The 16067-nt window shown below is 53.0% G+C and overlaps 1 protein-coding gene across 2 annotated transcripts in view; it reads left to right on the forward strand.

Moving 5' to 3' along the window:
* Positions 1 to 16067, forward strand: part of COL22A1 (collagen type XXII alpha 1 chain) — a 249235-nt gene that overhangs the window by 121281 nt on the left and 111887 nt on the right. For both annotated transcript variants that reach the window (XM_047727479.1, XM_047727480.1), the window contains exon 22: positions 3600 to 3653. In XM_047727479.1, coding sequence (XP_047583435.1) covers positions 3600 to 3653 — 54 coding nt within the window. The remainder of the gene's footprint in view (positions 1 to 3599; positions 3654 to 16067) is intronic.

Raw genomic sequence — 16067 nt, forward strand, 5'->3', positions numbered from 1 at the left:
ACGTCGCAGTGCTAGGTGAATCTTTTCCAACGCATATTTGCTTCTCCCACGTCTCTGACTCAAACTGACTTCGCTGTGGCTGAGAAAGCATCAGCCTTTGTGTTCTCCACTGTTAACGAATTTAGTGATATAAAAATAACCATTTGGGAAGAGGACATTCAAAGGAACTCTGACCATTCTGTGATGGAGTTCAGATACTAAGGATAATTAATGAGCATACAGTCAATTCCACAGGACAGTGATTTCACCAGCTCTTCCTGGCAACATGCTCCCCCTTTTAAGTGACTGTATTTTATCAAAGGAAATAAGACCACTCTTATTTTGAAATGTCTGTAAATCAAATTTATAGGAAGCCAATGGGGCCTATGCCTATTAAGAGAAGTGTGTATGGTCTTTTGGGGGTAAAACCAGAAGAAATCTCACAAATGTTTAAGCCCAGTATAATTAGAGCAATTTCATACCAAAAAGTTCAGGTCAGAAGAGCTCCCTTCTGTTTCTGTAACCTTGGATGTCTTGCTTAATCTCCCGAGCTTGGTCTCCAGAGCTCCTCACCATTATGATAACTGTTGGGAGATTTACAGTAGGAAAAGCAGGTCGTACCGTGTGCTCCCATGCTTAGATCTCAGCGCCTACATGCGTTTCAGATCTGTAAGTGCCAAGTGCTGTGAGTCTATACTATGGTGTGTATACACAAGATCTGCTTATTTACTTTGGAGTGAGAGAGCGTGCACATGTGCCAAGGGGAAGGGGCAGAGGGAGAGAGACAATCTCGGGCAAACTCTCCACCGAGCACAGAACCCAATGTGGGGCTTGAGCTCATGAACCAGAGATCATGACCAGAGCCAAAACCCAGAGTCAGACACTCAGCCAACTGAGCCATCCAGGCGCCCCTATACTCTAGTATGTTTGTGTGTGCAAACATACGCACGTTAGATCTGGGAGGGTGAAGGCGTTCTTTCTGTTTTGCTGATGAAGACCTTGGTGCAGAAATACTGAGTGAACTGTGCAGTCCCATAGCTTTTAAGAAGCGAACCTGACCTTTGAACCCAGATGGGTCTGACTGGCTTGACGGTGACATTGTGAGTGCACAATGCAGCAGTACCCCCCCCTGAAATATGTACAAGAGGATTGTCTCCTCCATGGCCCCCATGAAGGAACAAGAAGCTGGCAGAGCCCAGCTCTGCTCGACCCTGAGGCAACCTTCTTAACCTCTCAATCTGGATCCTCCCCGTTATGTGGCTTTTCTTATGATAAATGTGGGGGGGGGTGGAGACAGAGGGAAGGAACCTTCAACATTTGTGAGCAAATAATAATGCTGGAGGTGGAGAGATGAAAGTACATGGCTGATCCCTGGTTGAATGAAGGAGACAGGAAGGAAGAACCATGAGTAAGCACCTCAGGCTCTAGATGATTAATGACATTCCTTGCGTGTCTTGTTCCTGTGGTCGGTCATCGCATGGGACAAGGACACACGGTCCGGAACCTTCAGCAGGTGCAAGCACATGCAAATCAGCCCCGCAGCCCAGGATGGAGCTGTCCGATGTCCTGACGCCGTCCTCTATGCTAGATGCTCTCCCTAGATCATGCTAGCTGCTCTCCCTAGAACAGGGCACAGGGCTCAGAACAGTACCTGGGTGGGTGGTGGAATTCGCTAGCAGGGAGTTCAGAAACACAAGAGCCCACCCCAAGACTGGTGAGAAGGGTGACCTGTGAGGAGAGACCAGGACTGGATGATTCTGAAGTCTAAGACCAATGTCTCTGCCCTGTCTAAATGGGCAGTTTATCTCAGGGTGCAGATAGTGCAAGCTTATGGAGCGGTGCCCCACCACAGCAAGAGGGGCCTGGGAGGGGGCGGACCGCAGCATGAGCTCACAAGGAGCAGCATGGACGCAGAAGGACAGCACCTTCGATTCAGCCACCACATCCTGATCTCATGACCCTGTTCCCCCACCGAGTGGCTCTGTGTCTCTGCTGACATGACTCTTCCTCTCTGACCCTCCTGTGCTTCGTTCCTACCCAGAGATTGTCATCACCATCACGCGTGTGACTGCACTGTGTGGGCCACACAAGCTAGTGTGTGAAGCGGGGCTTGGGGAGGCCCTGTTAAGCCCCGTACCTGGATCGGTTACCGTGTCTGTTTTGAATCCCCAGCAGCTCCTGGCCCAGGGCCTTCTGCAGAGCCGTTGCTCCCTAAATATTCATTGGATTGAATCAAACGGAGAAGTTGGCTTCAGTGACTTCTGGGGAGAGTGGAAAATTTTGGAGTTTGTGTTCAGCAGTCCCAGAGAGAGGAAAATGTTTCCCCTTCTCTAAATGGAAAACCGCATGCAGCGTTCTGCATCCAAATGCCCGAGCGGTCCAGGAGGCTCGTGGCTTTCATCCATCCCCCAAGATGAGACAGGCTCTGGCCGTTTCATCAATGTCTGGTGGAGCGTAATAAAGTGGGGCAGGCTGCACAGATCAAATTGAGGTGTCTGCTGATGCTCAAGGAACTTTCCCTCACTCGTGCAAGGTTTTCCCTCCCCGTGTGCCCTGAGCTCAACGGGGTAATCCTTGTGAGGAAAGGAGATTTAGGTCTGTAGTTCCTGCAGGTTTTCCATTCCCATGTGTGTTTCCACGGTGTTCTTAAGAGAAAAGAATTTGGATCTAAATGCAGTCCGGTTACTTCGTAGTCATGCAGTGCTAGACAGAAGTAGCTCCTTGCATGATAATATTTATCAAAGAAATGGAAGTGCCTCAGGGAAAGCTTCTGGCCAGAATTCACCCAGGAAGTTGATGATCACATCACAGCTGAGGGCCACATTCACCCATTCCCATTGCCTGCCTTCCTCCTTGAGCTGCCATCATGTGGTACAAATCAGGGTCTGGTCAGGCAGTCCAGGGGTTTGCTCTATCCAGGCTCTTGTTTCCTTTCCCCCTGTGGTCCCCATGGCCACTCGGTAGGTAGGCTTATCGTCCTCATCTCAGAGATGAGACATCTGGGGTTCACAGACACCAAGGAACTTGGGGGAACTCGTGCAGCAGATTTGTGTGTGGGGGGAGGAGTGAGGGGTCTTGGGGGGTATGACTTGAATTACCAGGTCAGTAGGACCCCTTGCTGTGCCAGTGTTCCTTGCTTAATTGAAATTGATCTTAGACAATTTCGTTATTTGTTCGGACGACCCTATATTGCATAGCACTGTTGACGAAGTCTCATAACACAAGCTAGTCCTTGCTGAGCCAGCAACATACAAGGACAATGGCGCTGAGCTTATAGCTGAAGACACTTGGGTTCCAGAAACTTCTCCCATGCGTGCTTTATGCGACGCACTAATGCAAGGCTTTTGACCCCCAACATGTTCATCTTTAAAGTGTGAAAGATGTTGCCTACCTCTTGGCTGCTAAACATAATTAGGTCATATAGATGCACGTATTTAAAAAAAAAAGTTAGATTTGCCAGGATAGGACCTTTTCCCTCTTGATTTCCCACCGTCCCCACTGAAACGGGATGGTATTTTCCTATCCAATGAGAGGGAGTAGGCAGAGTACAACTTGTGGTGTTGAACTCTGTGTTGACTATTGATTCCTTTTTTTTTTTTTCCTTTCTGCTCCTCCTAAAGGGTCTGATGGGTCCCGAAGGCAAGGATGGACCTCCTGGTTTGCAAGGTCTCCGGGTGAGTAACGTGTCTTTCCCTTCAGATCACCAGCTCTCCCATGCCAAGACCCCCAATTCAGTAGCTCAGACAGAGGACATGGTGCCAGCCTTATGGGCTTGAGATGAATATTGGAAGCCGATTGAAGGGTTAGATTTAGTTCAGCAAACATGGTGGGGAGTCCACTCTGAGTTCAGCCTGGAACTGGGTTCTGGGAACATGGAGATGAGGCTGTTGGATGCTGTGAGTCATGTGTATGGAGCCCCGTAGCCTTATGTGCTCAGAGCTCTGGCAGAAGGAAGCCCAGTGTTGCAAGGACAGAGAGAAGGGGCAGCTCACCCAGCCTGCAAGGCAGCCAGGACTTCTTGACAGAGGTGGTATTTGAGCTCAGTCTCCAGGGAGGAATTAAAAATAAGGACGAGGGAAAGGATAGAGAGCTGCCATAAGGCTCTTAGCTACTATGAAACATCTGTATCATTATTGAATATCATAATATCTCATGGTATTCCACTTAATTTAACTTAATCTAATTTAATTTAATTAAGCACCTGTCTTTTTTTTTTTTTTTAACCAAGATTGTACATACCTTATGGGTCTTATTCACTAGTAAGCACAGCTCCTGACACAGTGTCCTGTGGTTTAAGACAGGGGGATGGAGGTGTACACTTGGGTTGGGTGCCCTCTTGGGGGGCCCCATGGTTATTGAGCCTGACCCCCAACTCTGTGACTCCCCAGTTCCTAGCATGGTGCCCGGCACAAAGTAGGGACTCAGGTCAATGCCTGTTGACCTCTAGTGCTTGAGCTTGTAGTGTCTCTTACTGATTCACATAGAGACTGTCTGAGGGGGCACAGCAGCCCAAGATGGGGTGGGCAGCCCCTGGACACAGGGTGGTCATTGCCCCCCGAGGTGTTCGGTCGGAGGCCAGGTGACCGCTGACAGATGGGTAGAAATGGGGGTCTTGCATCTGGCAAAGGCTCTCCAACCCCATCTGTGGCCTTTCTAGCCCCAAGAGTCTCCAGCTCAGTGAAGTGGACAGAATTATAGAAGTGTCCTGGCTTTGCTGTGTGTTAGGGGGCTGGACCCACACTCTGATCACATTTTACATCCTCAATTCTGAAACTGATTGACCTGCTTATGACCCAACAGACTCCCACGTGGCCTAAGCCCCCCAGTGAACTTCCTTCCTTGGTTTTCAAACACTTTGGCACTCCACAACTGTCTTAAACCCTGAAGAGTCTAAGAAGAACTTACGTGGAAGGCTAGCTGAGGTGTGGAAAGGGGTCATGGTGGAGAGGTTAGGTGGGAGGGTGGGAAGTCACTTACCCCACTGGAAAGGACTTGCGTGTGCCACGTCCCATCCAGCATCACCACCCCTGGCCTCAGTCACCTGGTCGAAGCCAGATTGCCTTCTCTGTATAATGCAAGGACCTTGGCCTTTGCAGCAGTGCTCCAGGGTTGGAAACTTGGCCCTACTTCTGAGCAGCTGTGTGACCCTTCATGTCACCTAGCCTCTCTGGGCACGTTTGCTCTGTTGCAATGGGAAGGCTTCACCACCGGCCTGGTTTTGGGGGGAAAATGTGCTCAGGGTGGGTCTGTATCCTTGGTGGGTGGCAAGATGTGGCAGCTGCCATGACTGCCAGCCTCCCAACGTGCTCATGCACGGTCTTCTAAGAGAAAACAGCAATCCATGACATTATGTAATTGATGCTTAGGTGAACCTGAATCCATCTTGTGTTGAGCTGCTGCAAACATTACTTTTCCTAACATGGAATTAGATGCTGAGTGGAACTCTTGATACAAAGATGACTGCAAACTTTTTTTTTTTTTAACTACACTTCTACCTGACTGAGTCTTATTAAAAAGGGGAGAGGACACCTCTTGTTTGGAGCTTGCTTGTCGAGGCCCATGCATCCTCGGCCGTGACTTCTGGGCACCCCAGGGTGTGTTCCTGTGTTCCCCAGGATGGCTGTTGTCATCTCCAGAAACACCTTCAGAGTAATACCAGCCACCCGTGTTCTGACCTCCACGCTGGCCAGGGGCCCTAGGAGTTGGATGGGTGCACTAGGAATGGAGATTTGAGGGCCATAACAAGGGAATGCAGAGAAGGAACCAGGGGGAGAGGAAGGGTACGTGTTGTGGTGCTGAGCTCCACCTTGGCAGACCTCAGCAGTCCAAGGGAAATGTTTGCCCTGCCCCTTTGCAGAGAGGAAGGGCCGCCTCTGATAACACAGCCACCGCCCACCTCTCAGTGAGGGATACCCAGGTCTGTGTCTCTCTAAAGTCTGACTTCTTCAATCCTCCCATGTGTCTGTCCACAAAGCTCGTGTCGCACTCTTACGAGGCACGAACACTCAGTTAAATGCTTTGGGAATGTCTGAAGAGATTACTGTCTCAACCACCAGGAGCTCACAGCCGGAGGGACTAGAGAAACATGGAGGGCTAACCCTAATGCCTTGGTGGGGACACTGCAGTGCTGAGCAGGGAGAGGAGGGTGCTGGGATGGAGTGGGCACAGGGGATGGGGAACGGGGTGTCTGTCTGAGCTGGCCTTGCAGGAGCCAGTGAATTGAGCAGGAATCGATGGGCACACAGGAGGGGGTCAGGCAGACTCAGGAAGTGACCCCTGGAGAGGACACCCCCCCTCTGGGCACTTGCTCCTGGTTTCAGCTTTATCTTCACTCCCCATCCTCCAGCTCGGGGATGCACCAGTACAAGGGACTGGGCCATGGATGCAGCTTCTCTAATTCAAGCTCTGCCAGCATCCGTCCTGCTGGGGATCCCGCACCACAGCCTCTTCCTTTTCCTTCCACCAGCCCTGTCCCATCCCTGCCTCCCCCTTCTCCCTTTTCCTCCCCTCCACACATTCATCTGCTCAGCAGGTGTTTCCAGGGCGCCTGCTGGGTGCTGGCTGTGGTGAGTGGGACCCCTCAGGGAGGGGATCCCTGCTCGCTGCTGTTTACCTCCAGGCGGGCAGGGGAAGAGACACGTCACCTCAGCACCTGCCTACTGCAGGAAGGGCTCAGGAGGAGGTCAGTTAGGGCAGGCTCTCGGGAGGTGGGGAGCTGGCCAGGCCAGTAGCCGAGGGGGCGTGTGCTGGCTGGAAGATGCAGCTAAGACCCAGGCCGAGGCCACACAGGCAGGGGTTTGAGCAGAAACCTGCAGCTGGAGGCAGCCAGGGGCCGGCAGGAGGAGGTCAGTCAGAGGAACTGGGTGCCGGTCTTGTTGCTTGCTGGGGGCCATTGTGAGGATTTGGGCTTCTATTGTGGGGAGAATGTGGGGCTACTGAATGGTTTCAGAACTATTACTATGAAAAAAATAGAAAAAGTCGAAAGAACAGTACAACGGATGATGCTCTTACGGCCCACAGCCCTCTCTACGCTTACCATGTCATTGGCCAACTTGCTTAATTTTTGTCCGAGCCCACCTCCAGCCAGCCCGGTCCCTTTGAAGTGACCCCAAATGTCATCACACCATTCTCTCTTGAAGATAAGGAGATGCAAAAGAAATAAATCCATAATATCATCATCCCAACCAAAACTGATGACGTTTCATCATGTAAGCATTTTGGGGTCAGAATTTCCCTGGGTTTCTGGCTGCAGTCTGGTCACTGCAGGACTTGGGGTAAAAGACACAGAGCGGGAGGCTTGCAGGAACATAACCCCGCCTGCCCGCTGTGCTGAGGACGGACCGTAGGAGAGGAAGACCAGTGAGGAGATGGCCGCAGAGAGCAGAAAGGGAGGGTGGTGGCCCAGACCAAGGGCAGGGGCTGCACGAGCCCCCCATCCCACTGGTATGCCCAGCGGTGGGGACACGCAGGGTCTGGTACAGGAGACTGAGCCAACGGCCATGGACAGCGTGACCTACGGCCATGGGCATGGTGACCAATTAAGGGAGACTGATCCAGAGCACAGAGGAAGGCTCCTCCCCTGTCCCGATCCCTCCAGTGAATGGAGGCTGGCGACTGTGTGTGTGTGTGTGTGTGTGTGTGTGTGTGTGTGTGTGTGGACCCCTGGCCCTCCAGTCTTCCTCCGTGAGTTTCTGACTCGGGCTGTGTTGCCTCCCATGGTGGTTTCCAGGCCAGTGGCTGCCCCTGTGGGCACACACGCTGCAGAGACCAGTCCTGGTGCTGGTGTGGGCTCGACAGCCGCTTCCTGTTCTGTCGGCCTCTGGCTGAGTCAGGAAAAGCCGAGACAGAATGACTTACTCAGAAAATTAGTTCTCTCTCCTTCCCGCGCGGTGACCTGTCATTTCTTCCCCATCGGTCTAAGCTGAAACATCACTCCCTCGTGTCACGGCACACACTCAGGCTGGAAGAGGGAAGACACGAGACAGTGACAAGCCACAGGACCTAGGAACTATGACACTGAGACTAATAGATGGGCTGGGGAAGGCGATCCAACCCTTTATTTTCGAGATTAGCGACAGGCAGACAGTGTAATCCCTGGCAAGGTAAACATATTAATTTTGGACAAAGCTGGTATTTTTTCACAATAACATGGTGAAGTGGGAAGATCAGCGCTGGGCGCCCCCCCCCCCCATGCCATCCCATCCCTGAGGGTTGTGGCACACAAGGCACCCCAGCATGGGGTGCTTGGCTGTCACCTCCTGGCTGGGCTTCCTGCTTTCCACGGGGGGTGCAGGTGCTACCCTGTTTCTCTTTCCGAGGCTCTCCTTTCCTCCTGCATGTCTGAGCGAGGCATTCGGGAGAGGTTGTGGGGAGGACGGCTACTTAGCGGAAGCAGGCGGTGCTACGGTTGCGTCGGAACCCAGAATGTACTGGAAGTAGACCCCACCTGGCTCCAGGCCACTGACGCATTTGAACACTGAAATGCATTCACAGGGTTGGTTTAAAAAACCAAAATCTGCCCTAATCAGTCACCCCAAAACAGATAGCTCACCGTGCTCACCCAAGGCCCATTTTAATTTTTGCAGAGAATTTATATTTTTTTTCTTATTTTGGCATTTGTTTATTTTTGTTTGTTTTCATTAGCATGGAAGTCTGTGGGAACCTTCTTTATTTTCGTGTCTGTAGCACCTAGAAGAGCGTGTCACACTTACAGAATGTATACATTTTTACGCACACATGGAAAGCACATGAAGCGCACCTCCAGGTGTAGAAGCCAAGCATACGTATGTAATGCTGCAGAGAGCGCAGGTAGTCGGGGAGCGCGGGTGCGGGGATCGTGTCTGCTTGCTGCTCTCTGGGCAGCTGACTCAGTGGGTACCAGGGGGCCAGTGGGACCCAGAACGGGGCATCTGGTCACCCGGGGCCTGACCTTCCACAGAGCATGCTCTGGTATAAAAAAGAGAAACTGGTCCCATCTGTACTTTTCCTTCTGCCTCACTTGCCGTGTGTTTTGTGCTGCTGAGTTCCACCTGAAATAGCATATATGGTTTCTTTCCTCTTTTCTGGACAAACCCAGGGGAGATTTTTTGCTTAAGAGAATTCTGTGTCATCAGGCATTTAAATTGAGTGCAGATTTGGAATGTTTAAATCATAAGATCGTCATATTGGTAAGGGAACCCTGAGATGGATCGTAAGACATTTCTTGTTCCAGAAACATCAGACGACCAGCTCCACGTCCCTCGGGCCTTTGTCACTGCCTCTCCCACTAGCTGGTGACAACCCCTTTGGTTCCTTTGATCGTGTTTTCAACACCTTCTGGATTCCCTTCTCTCGCCAGGAGACAAGAACGGAAGACGTGACAACCGAATGCAGCGCCTCCCCCCCCAATGACGGAGCGATCCCAGGCGTCTGTGATGCGCCTGATTGAGTCTGTTGTTTTCAGAACGGATTTTTAAGACAGAGTCTAACAGGTGTAGAACTGGTACAAGGTAGCAGGAAAAAGCAGTGGCTGGATGATGGACTGGTCTATCTATAGCGGGCACGTAGGGAGGGAACTGTTTGCCCTCCTGTTTCTCGCTAATTCCTGCAAGGATGTGAGGTTGGGCGGTTCTACTCCCATTCTGCAAATGAGGAAGCCAAGACTTAGGGGTGTAAATCCAATTGCTCCATGTCTCACGGAGTATAAAGAGCGGCACAGGGATTAGAACTCGGGTCCTTCAGGTCCATCTCACTCCAGACCTTCGAGGCAATGTGTGGGCGTAAGCATCCAGGAGCACACCAGAATTCTCATCTGTTGGTTAGCAGTCCTTGTGGTGGGCATCTTGGAGAGATCTAGGACTCTGTATTCCCTGCTCCCACCTACTTGGGCGGATGCATTGTTGCGCACTGCTTTAATCTCTGGCCAGTGCCCTTGGAGCCAAGGGTCTCATAGCGCGGATCGCGATCAGATCCATCCACCCCTGTTTCTCATAATCCGAGGAGAGGAATGCGGGTGGTCTTCTGTCAGTGGCAACTTGGGTCAACTTTGTTTCACTTTGCAGTTTTCAAAGCCTTTTTTTCTTGCTTTTCCCTATGCTACCAGATGGTAACAGCATCATTTGGATCACAGGCTACTGTTTGACTCATCTCGTGGCACAGAGCCAGGGTTTATGCCAGGACACCTTAGGCTTTCCCTGAGCACCTGGTTTCAGCTCTAACCAGTAGAAAATAATCATCTTTGACATTTGGAGGCATGGAGAACAGGAACCGAGCAAAAGACCATACGGCACATATTAGAATCTGTTGCGCTAGCATTGCGTTCAGCTGGTGACAGGCCCGCACGCGGCTGTGCTAACTCGTCCCGGCTGGGAAGGAGTCGGTGCTCTGCTGGATTCATGGGCTTCCTCTCCTCCACGGGCAGATCGACAGCCGTGGAAATATCAGTCCTGCTCAGCATCCTGGCATTCAGAAGAGCTCAAAAAATCTGTCCCTATGATAAATTACAAGCACTTAATGCAAACACTTAGCACAGATATTGTGCTGTTAGCAATTTAAGAGAGAAGAAAAGAAAAAGGACAAGGCATAGGCTTATTGCTAGTCAAAGAGTTCTTTATTGCCGCAGAATTTGCTCTGGCCAGCACTTCTCAAATCCCCGCAGCTGCTTACAGGTCCAAAAGGCAGAGGTTACATAGCTGCTGCTATTGTGTCCACACCTGCTAGAGTTCCCGCCTTCACCCCTGCCCATCACCACCACCCCCACCTCCATCACCACTTTCACCCCTGCCCACCACCACCACCCCATCACCATCTTCACCCCTACCCATCACCACCATCACCACCTTCATCCCTGCCCATCACCACCAACCCCACCCCTATCACCACCTTCACCCCTGCCCACCACCACCCCCCCATCACCATCTTCACCCCTACCCATCACCACCATCACACCTTCATCCCTGCCCATCACCACCACCCCCACCTCCATCACCACCTTCACCCCTGCCCACCACCACCACCCCCATCATCTTCACCCCTACCCATCACCACCGTCACCACCTTCACCCCTGCCCATCACCACCAACCCCACCCCCGTCACCACCTTCACCCTGCCTATCACCATCATCCCCACCCCCATCACCACCTTCACCCCTGCCCATCACCACCACCCCCATATCCATCACCCACCTTCACCCCTGCCATCACCACCACCTCCATCACCACCTTCACCCCTGCCTACCACTGCTACTGTCACCATCAGCATAACCATCACTATCACTGCCACCAGAACCATCACTACGACACATTTCCTGATGTTAGATCCTATGCCAAACACCTTGTGGGCATTTCCTCACTTAATTTATATGGCACTGCTGGGAGGTAGCAGTTTGGAAATCAGGGCTGTTGGACACGTGCTCTCGTACCCGCTCCAGGGACTCAGAGGAGCCAGAATCCTGCTGTTACTGTATCTCCTCCATCAACCACCATCCTGTTCCTCCTTATTCCTGCGGCGATCTGTCCTGTTTGCCTAACGCCTTATTATTCCTTATAAAGCATTTCCTCAAATATTGAATTATTCCTTCCACTGCTATCTTTTCAAATAGTTACAATAATTATAATTTTCCACATGAGGAACCTGAGACTCAGCAGGTTAGTGACTTGTCCTCTCCCATCTACCTTAGATTCTGAACTCATTTTCTCACAATGCTGTAGGGGAAGGGGTCTGGGAAGGAACACGGGAGAGCTCCTTTCCTTGCGGCGAGCGGCTGTCTTCATAACCGCTGACTTACAGCTTTGTCCCCCCTCCCTGGCAATTCCAACTCATGAGCTGTTGGGCAGCCCTGGAGCTCTGTGTGCTCAGTATTTTCTTGTCACATTTCTTGGTATTGCTTGGGCTGTGTGGAAGAGGTGGCAATGGGCTGGGGTAGGATTTTGACAGGTTGAGATGGACTGTGGGTGTCATAGACAGAGGTGCCGTTGTGAGCAGAGTCTCCAGGGCCAGAAGTCCTAAGGGGGTTGTTCGGGGCAAGGCTGAGCAGCTGACTTGAACTGTTGCTTAGGGATGGGAGCATGGACACCGGATGCGAGATCCAAAGTCGTGTTGGAGTCACAGGGTCATCAGTTTCCAAATAAAACAGCTCAAATGTTACATCTTTTATTTTTATAAGATTTTATCTATTTATTTGACAGGGAGAGAGAGCAGGAGAGCATGAGCGGGGGCAGGGAGGGAGTGGCAGGAGAGGGAGAAGCAGGCTTCCCGCTGAGCAGGGAGCCTGATGCGGGGCTCGATCTCAGGATCCTGGGATCATGACTCGAGCCGAAGGCAGGCGCTTAGCTGACTGAACCACCCAGGCACCCCAAATGTTACATGTTTTAGATAAGGAGGAACCTTTGGCTATTTTGGAGGAGGGAGGTAACTTGGACAGAACTTTCCCCCTTTAGGAAAATTGCCTGCCAACTTAGGGTACATGTATAGACAAGTAATGAAATTTATAGAAGGCACAGACTGGTCCAAAACAGTGGAGGGAAGGGATGGGGCTTGTGAGCAGGATTGGCTCCAGTGATTATAGGCAACATGGATGGGTGGATGGACAGATGGACAGATGGAAGGAAGGCAGGAAGGTTGGCTTGCTTTGAAGTACACTGGGGGCAGCTCTGTGAACATCAGTGCTAGAGCTGACCAGAGACGTCACCCTAATGTCTCTGTGGGTGATGTCCCTTCCTGGGTGTCCCGTGAAAGGTGGTGCCACCTTGCAACCACAGCTTGGATCACAAATTTCTTCTTTTCCTCTGGCCTCTTCCCCCCTCACCCCTCACGCTTTTTTCTTCTTGCTGAAGCCCTGACGCTTGGACGCTGGCTTCTCCAGATGCCCCTGCTTCTCTCTCTCTCCCTCACCGGACCCCTCCTACCTGCCCATAATTCTCCTTTTCCAGATCCCATCTTTTTCCTTCCCTGGTGTAGGAGCAACTCCTGCGTCCACACCTCCTACAGATTTCCTCACCATCTCAGGGGCTCACCCCCTGAATGTCAGCAGCTTCATTACACAAGCTCCCCAAACTTGAGGGAACAGGGCTGCGAGACCTCGTACCCCTTCTGAAGGTGGTGGGTCACCTGAGGAGGGACACCGGGGTGCACCCCTATCACATCATCCCTTTGGTTAGTAATTCTGTGCCACCACAACCCAGACCTTCACATCGTTTCTGCTTCCCTCTGGTCCTTTCGTACCAACCAGCCAGTGATCCATTTCTCCATTTCTCCCGCTGCACAGAGTGACTTGGCTGGCCCAGGTTTTGAATTCCGATGACTCCTCACCAGGCCATTCCCCCGACCTTGAGGGAAGATGGTTTATTCATCTTGTAAATAACGCGTGGCTCTCAGTGGAATAACCTGCCAGCAAATGGAGGGGTGCCTGTCTAGATACAAAATTGAAGATGTCTGGTTTCCATTCCCTGAGGAAGGGGAGATGGCAGCTCTTAGCTCTCCTGTGATCGCCGCCCCGATGTTTGCATTCATCAGAGCGGGAGCGGATGGAGGCAGAGACAAATGCCTCCAGGCCTGGCTCATTTCTGAAGGTGTCTGTGACCACATTTTGAATTCGACCTGACAAGTGTCAAGAAATGCATTCTGACCTCGGCCTCACTGCACGTCCGGGCCTCTGTGTTCCGCGGCTCAGGGGCTCCTCATTGGGGGTCCTGAATCGGGTTAGGCCACTGTCTCTGCAAGTCCCCAGATCGCCAGGTTGTGCCTTCCTGTTCTCGAGCGGCCTCTCCCTACCCCAGGGCTGTTTCCCCCGCTGTCTGCTAGACTCAAGACCACATCCCTTGTCTGGAAGCAACAACTTAATTACCCAGCCCACAAAGGTGTCTCAAGTTGCCACCATGTACAGACATTGTTCTGGGCCCACGGGGAGAGCATGGAACAAAAACAGAGCCAGACCCTGTTTCCAGAAGGCTCGCAGCCAGAGCGGGCAGGCCGGCAGTGACCAGATACATAGGGACATCGATGGTGTATCTGGTAGTGACGCAAACAAAGGGAAGGACAACAGGGCTGGGGCAGAGCTTGGCCGTGGGAGAGCGGTCTTGGTTGGGTCAGTCAGAGAAGACACGAGAAGACACAGGGACAGAGGGCCTTCGGACAGAGACTGTGGATGCCTGGGGAGCCCGCTTGCCAGGCAACGCAAGAGCGCGTGGAAAGACCTGGCCCTGAGGTGGGATCGTGTTTGGTGCTTTCATCCTGGAGGAGGGACGCCCGCGTGGCTGGAGTAAGGGGAAGGCTACGAGGAAACGGGAAGGGCAGGTAGTGGGAACACAGTTGTGGAGGGCCGGGGAGACCATTTCACTTCTCCCCAAGTTGGATAGTAGTGCAGTGATTTGAGCAGAGGAGACAGGCTGATGTCTGTGTTAAGACTAGGACTCTGGCAACTCAGCAGGGAAAGGGGAGGCATCCGGGCCAATCAGGAAGGAGGGTGGTAGATCGGAGGTCCCTGCAGGGGTGCAGGAGCGGTGGTGGTGGCACGCCCAGCGGTGGAGAGGCCATGGTGAGCTCTGACTGGCCGCCCACACCATCCTTCTTGCCGCTTCCAGGACCAGCACAAACTGGACCATTTTATGTGGTTCGTCAACATCTGTGGCGGCCTGGGGGCCTCCCCTTGGCTCAGAGTCCTGCTGCCCGGCCTGGCCCCCTGCCACGCCCCAGCCCTGTAGCCCTCCAGCCTGATTGGGGAAAGCCTCTGCCCCAGCCCTGCACCCTTTGTCCCTGCTGCCACTGGCCAGCTCTGCCCCCTGCACTGAGCGTGTGTCCCACTGGAACGTTCTTTTTCCTTCTTCCAGCGCTACCTCAGCACCTCCTCCGGGAAGTCCTCCCAACACCTTGTAGCAGAACTCAGAGTTCCAGGTGCCACGTGCACACCTTTCCCTGCATGCTGGTAGGGACTGTTGTAGCACCAGGGGCTCAGGCCCGCCTTCCTGGGAAACTGTGAACCCCTGGGGCAGAGGCCATGGCCGAGCCCTCCGGGGGCTCCCGGGGCTGGCATGGAGCCAGGGACAGTGTGCCCATGAGGAAGCGGGAGAAAGCCGCAGAGCCGTATCTCGGGCCTTGACCCTGGCATGCTACATGGAACTTGGGAGGAGTTTTAGGACCTAAGGTCCTTAGAGAACATTCCCTGCAGGCTTACCCAGGCTTCTGTGCCACTGTAAACCCTTGGGCCTGGAAGAAGGCTGCGCCGATGAGACCCTGCTCTGGCGTCCTGTGAGGGGCCCCTTGTTTTACGGGTGTTGTGGGACCCAGAGGCAGATTGCTTGGCAGCTCTGCATCGCCCCACTGCTGTGGGGATGGGGCCGCTTTGGGGAGGTGGGGGATGCAGAGGTCCCAGACGCTGGGTCCCAGGCTCTGCACGCAGTAAGTGCTCGTGGAACGTGGACAGGAGGATGGGGTGGGGAGGATCTGTGGCACATCCCCCAGGCTGGGCTGGACACAGACCGAGGCAAGGGAGAGGACTTACGTGGGTGTCTCGCTTCATGAGGGAAACTGTGAAAAACTAAAGGTCATCGTTCCGTCGTTCTGATTCCACCATACGTGACGGATGCCGTGTGCTGTACGCATCCAACCAACCATCACACCCTTCACCCCTGTCTGGAGAGACAGGCTCTGAGGTTTAGTGAGGCCGGTGAGTCCACACGGTGACCCACCGGGGTCGTGGCGGCAGCTCCGAGTCTAACGGCGGCAGACCAGAAGTGGCCACGAGGACCCGCACATCCGTGCACCCCGTGTCACCTCACGGGCAACACTGTGTAGCGGGGAGAACAGGCGGGCGGTCCACGTGCTCGTGCCGGATGCCCCCGAGCTCAGCTGTTGCGTGGAAACCAGCGAAGCTCTCTGCAGAGTGAGGGACGTGCTGTGGTTTGTAAAGAAAAAGAAAGGGAGGACCGAGGGAACGTGTGTGCGTGCGCGCGTGTGTCTGTTGCTGGCCTCCATACATCTTGCCTCTGGAAAGAGGAGTCGACACTGGGTAGGGCCGGCTCTTTCAGGGAAAGGCAGCTCAGTGGCTGATGGTAAGATGAGGAGGTACGTCTCAATATCCCTTTCTGTACCTTTCAAAGTTTGGGCCCCGTGT

Source organism: Lutra lutra, chromosome 4 (genome assembly GCF_902655055.1).
Source record: "Lutra lutra chromosome 4, mLutLut1.2, whole genome shotgun sequence".
In the NCBI taxonomy this organism is placed as follows: Eukaryota; Metazoa; Chordata; class Mammalia; order Carnivora; family Mustelidae; genus Lutra; species Lutra lutra.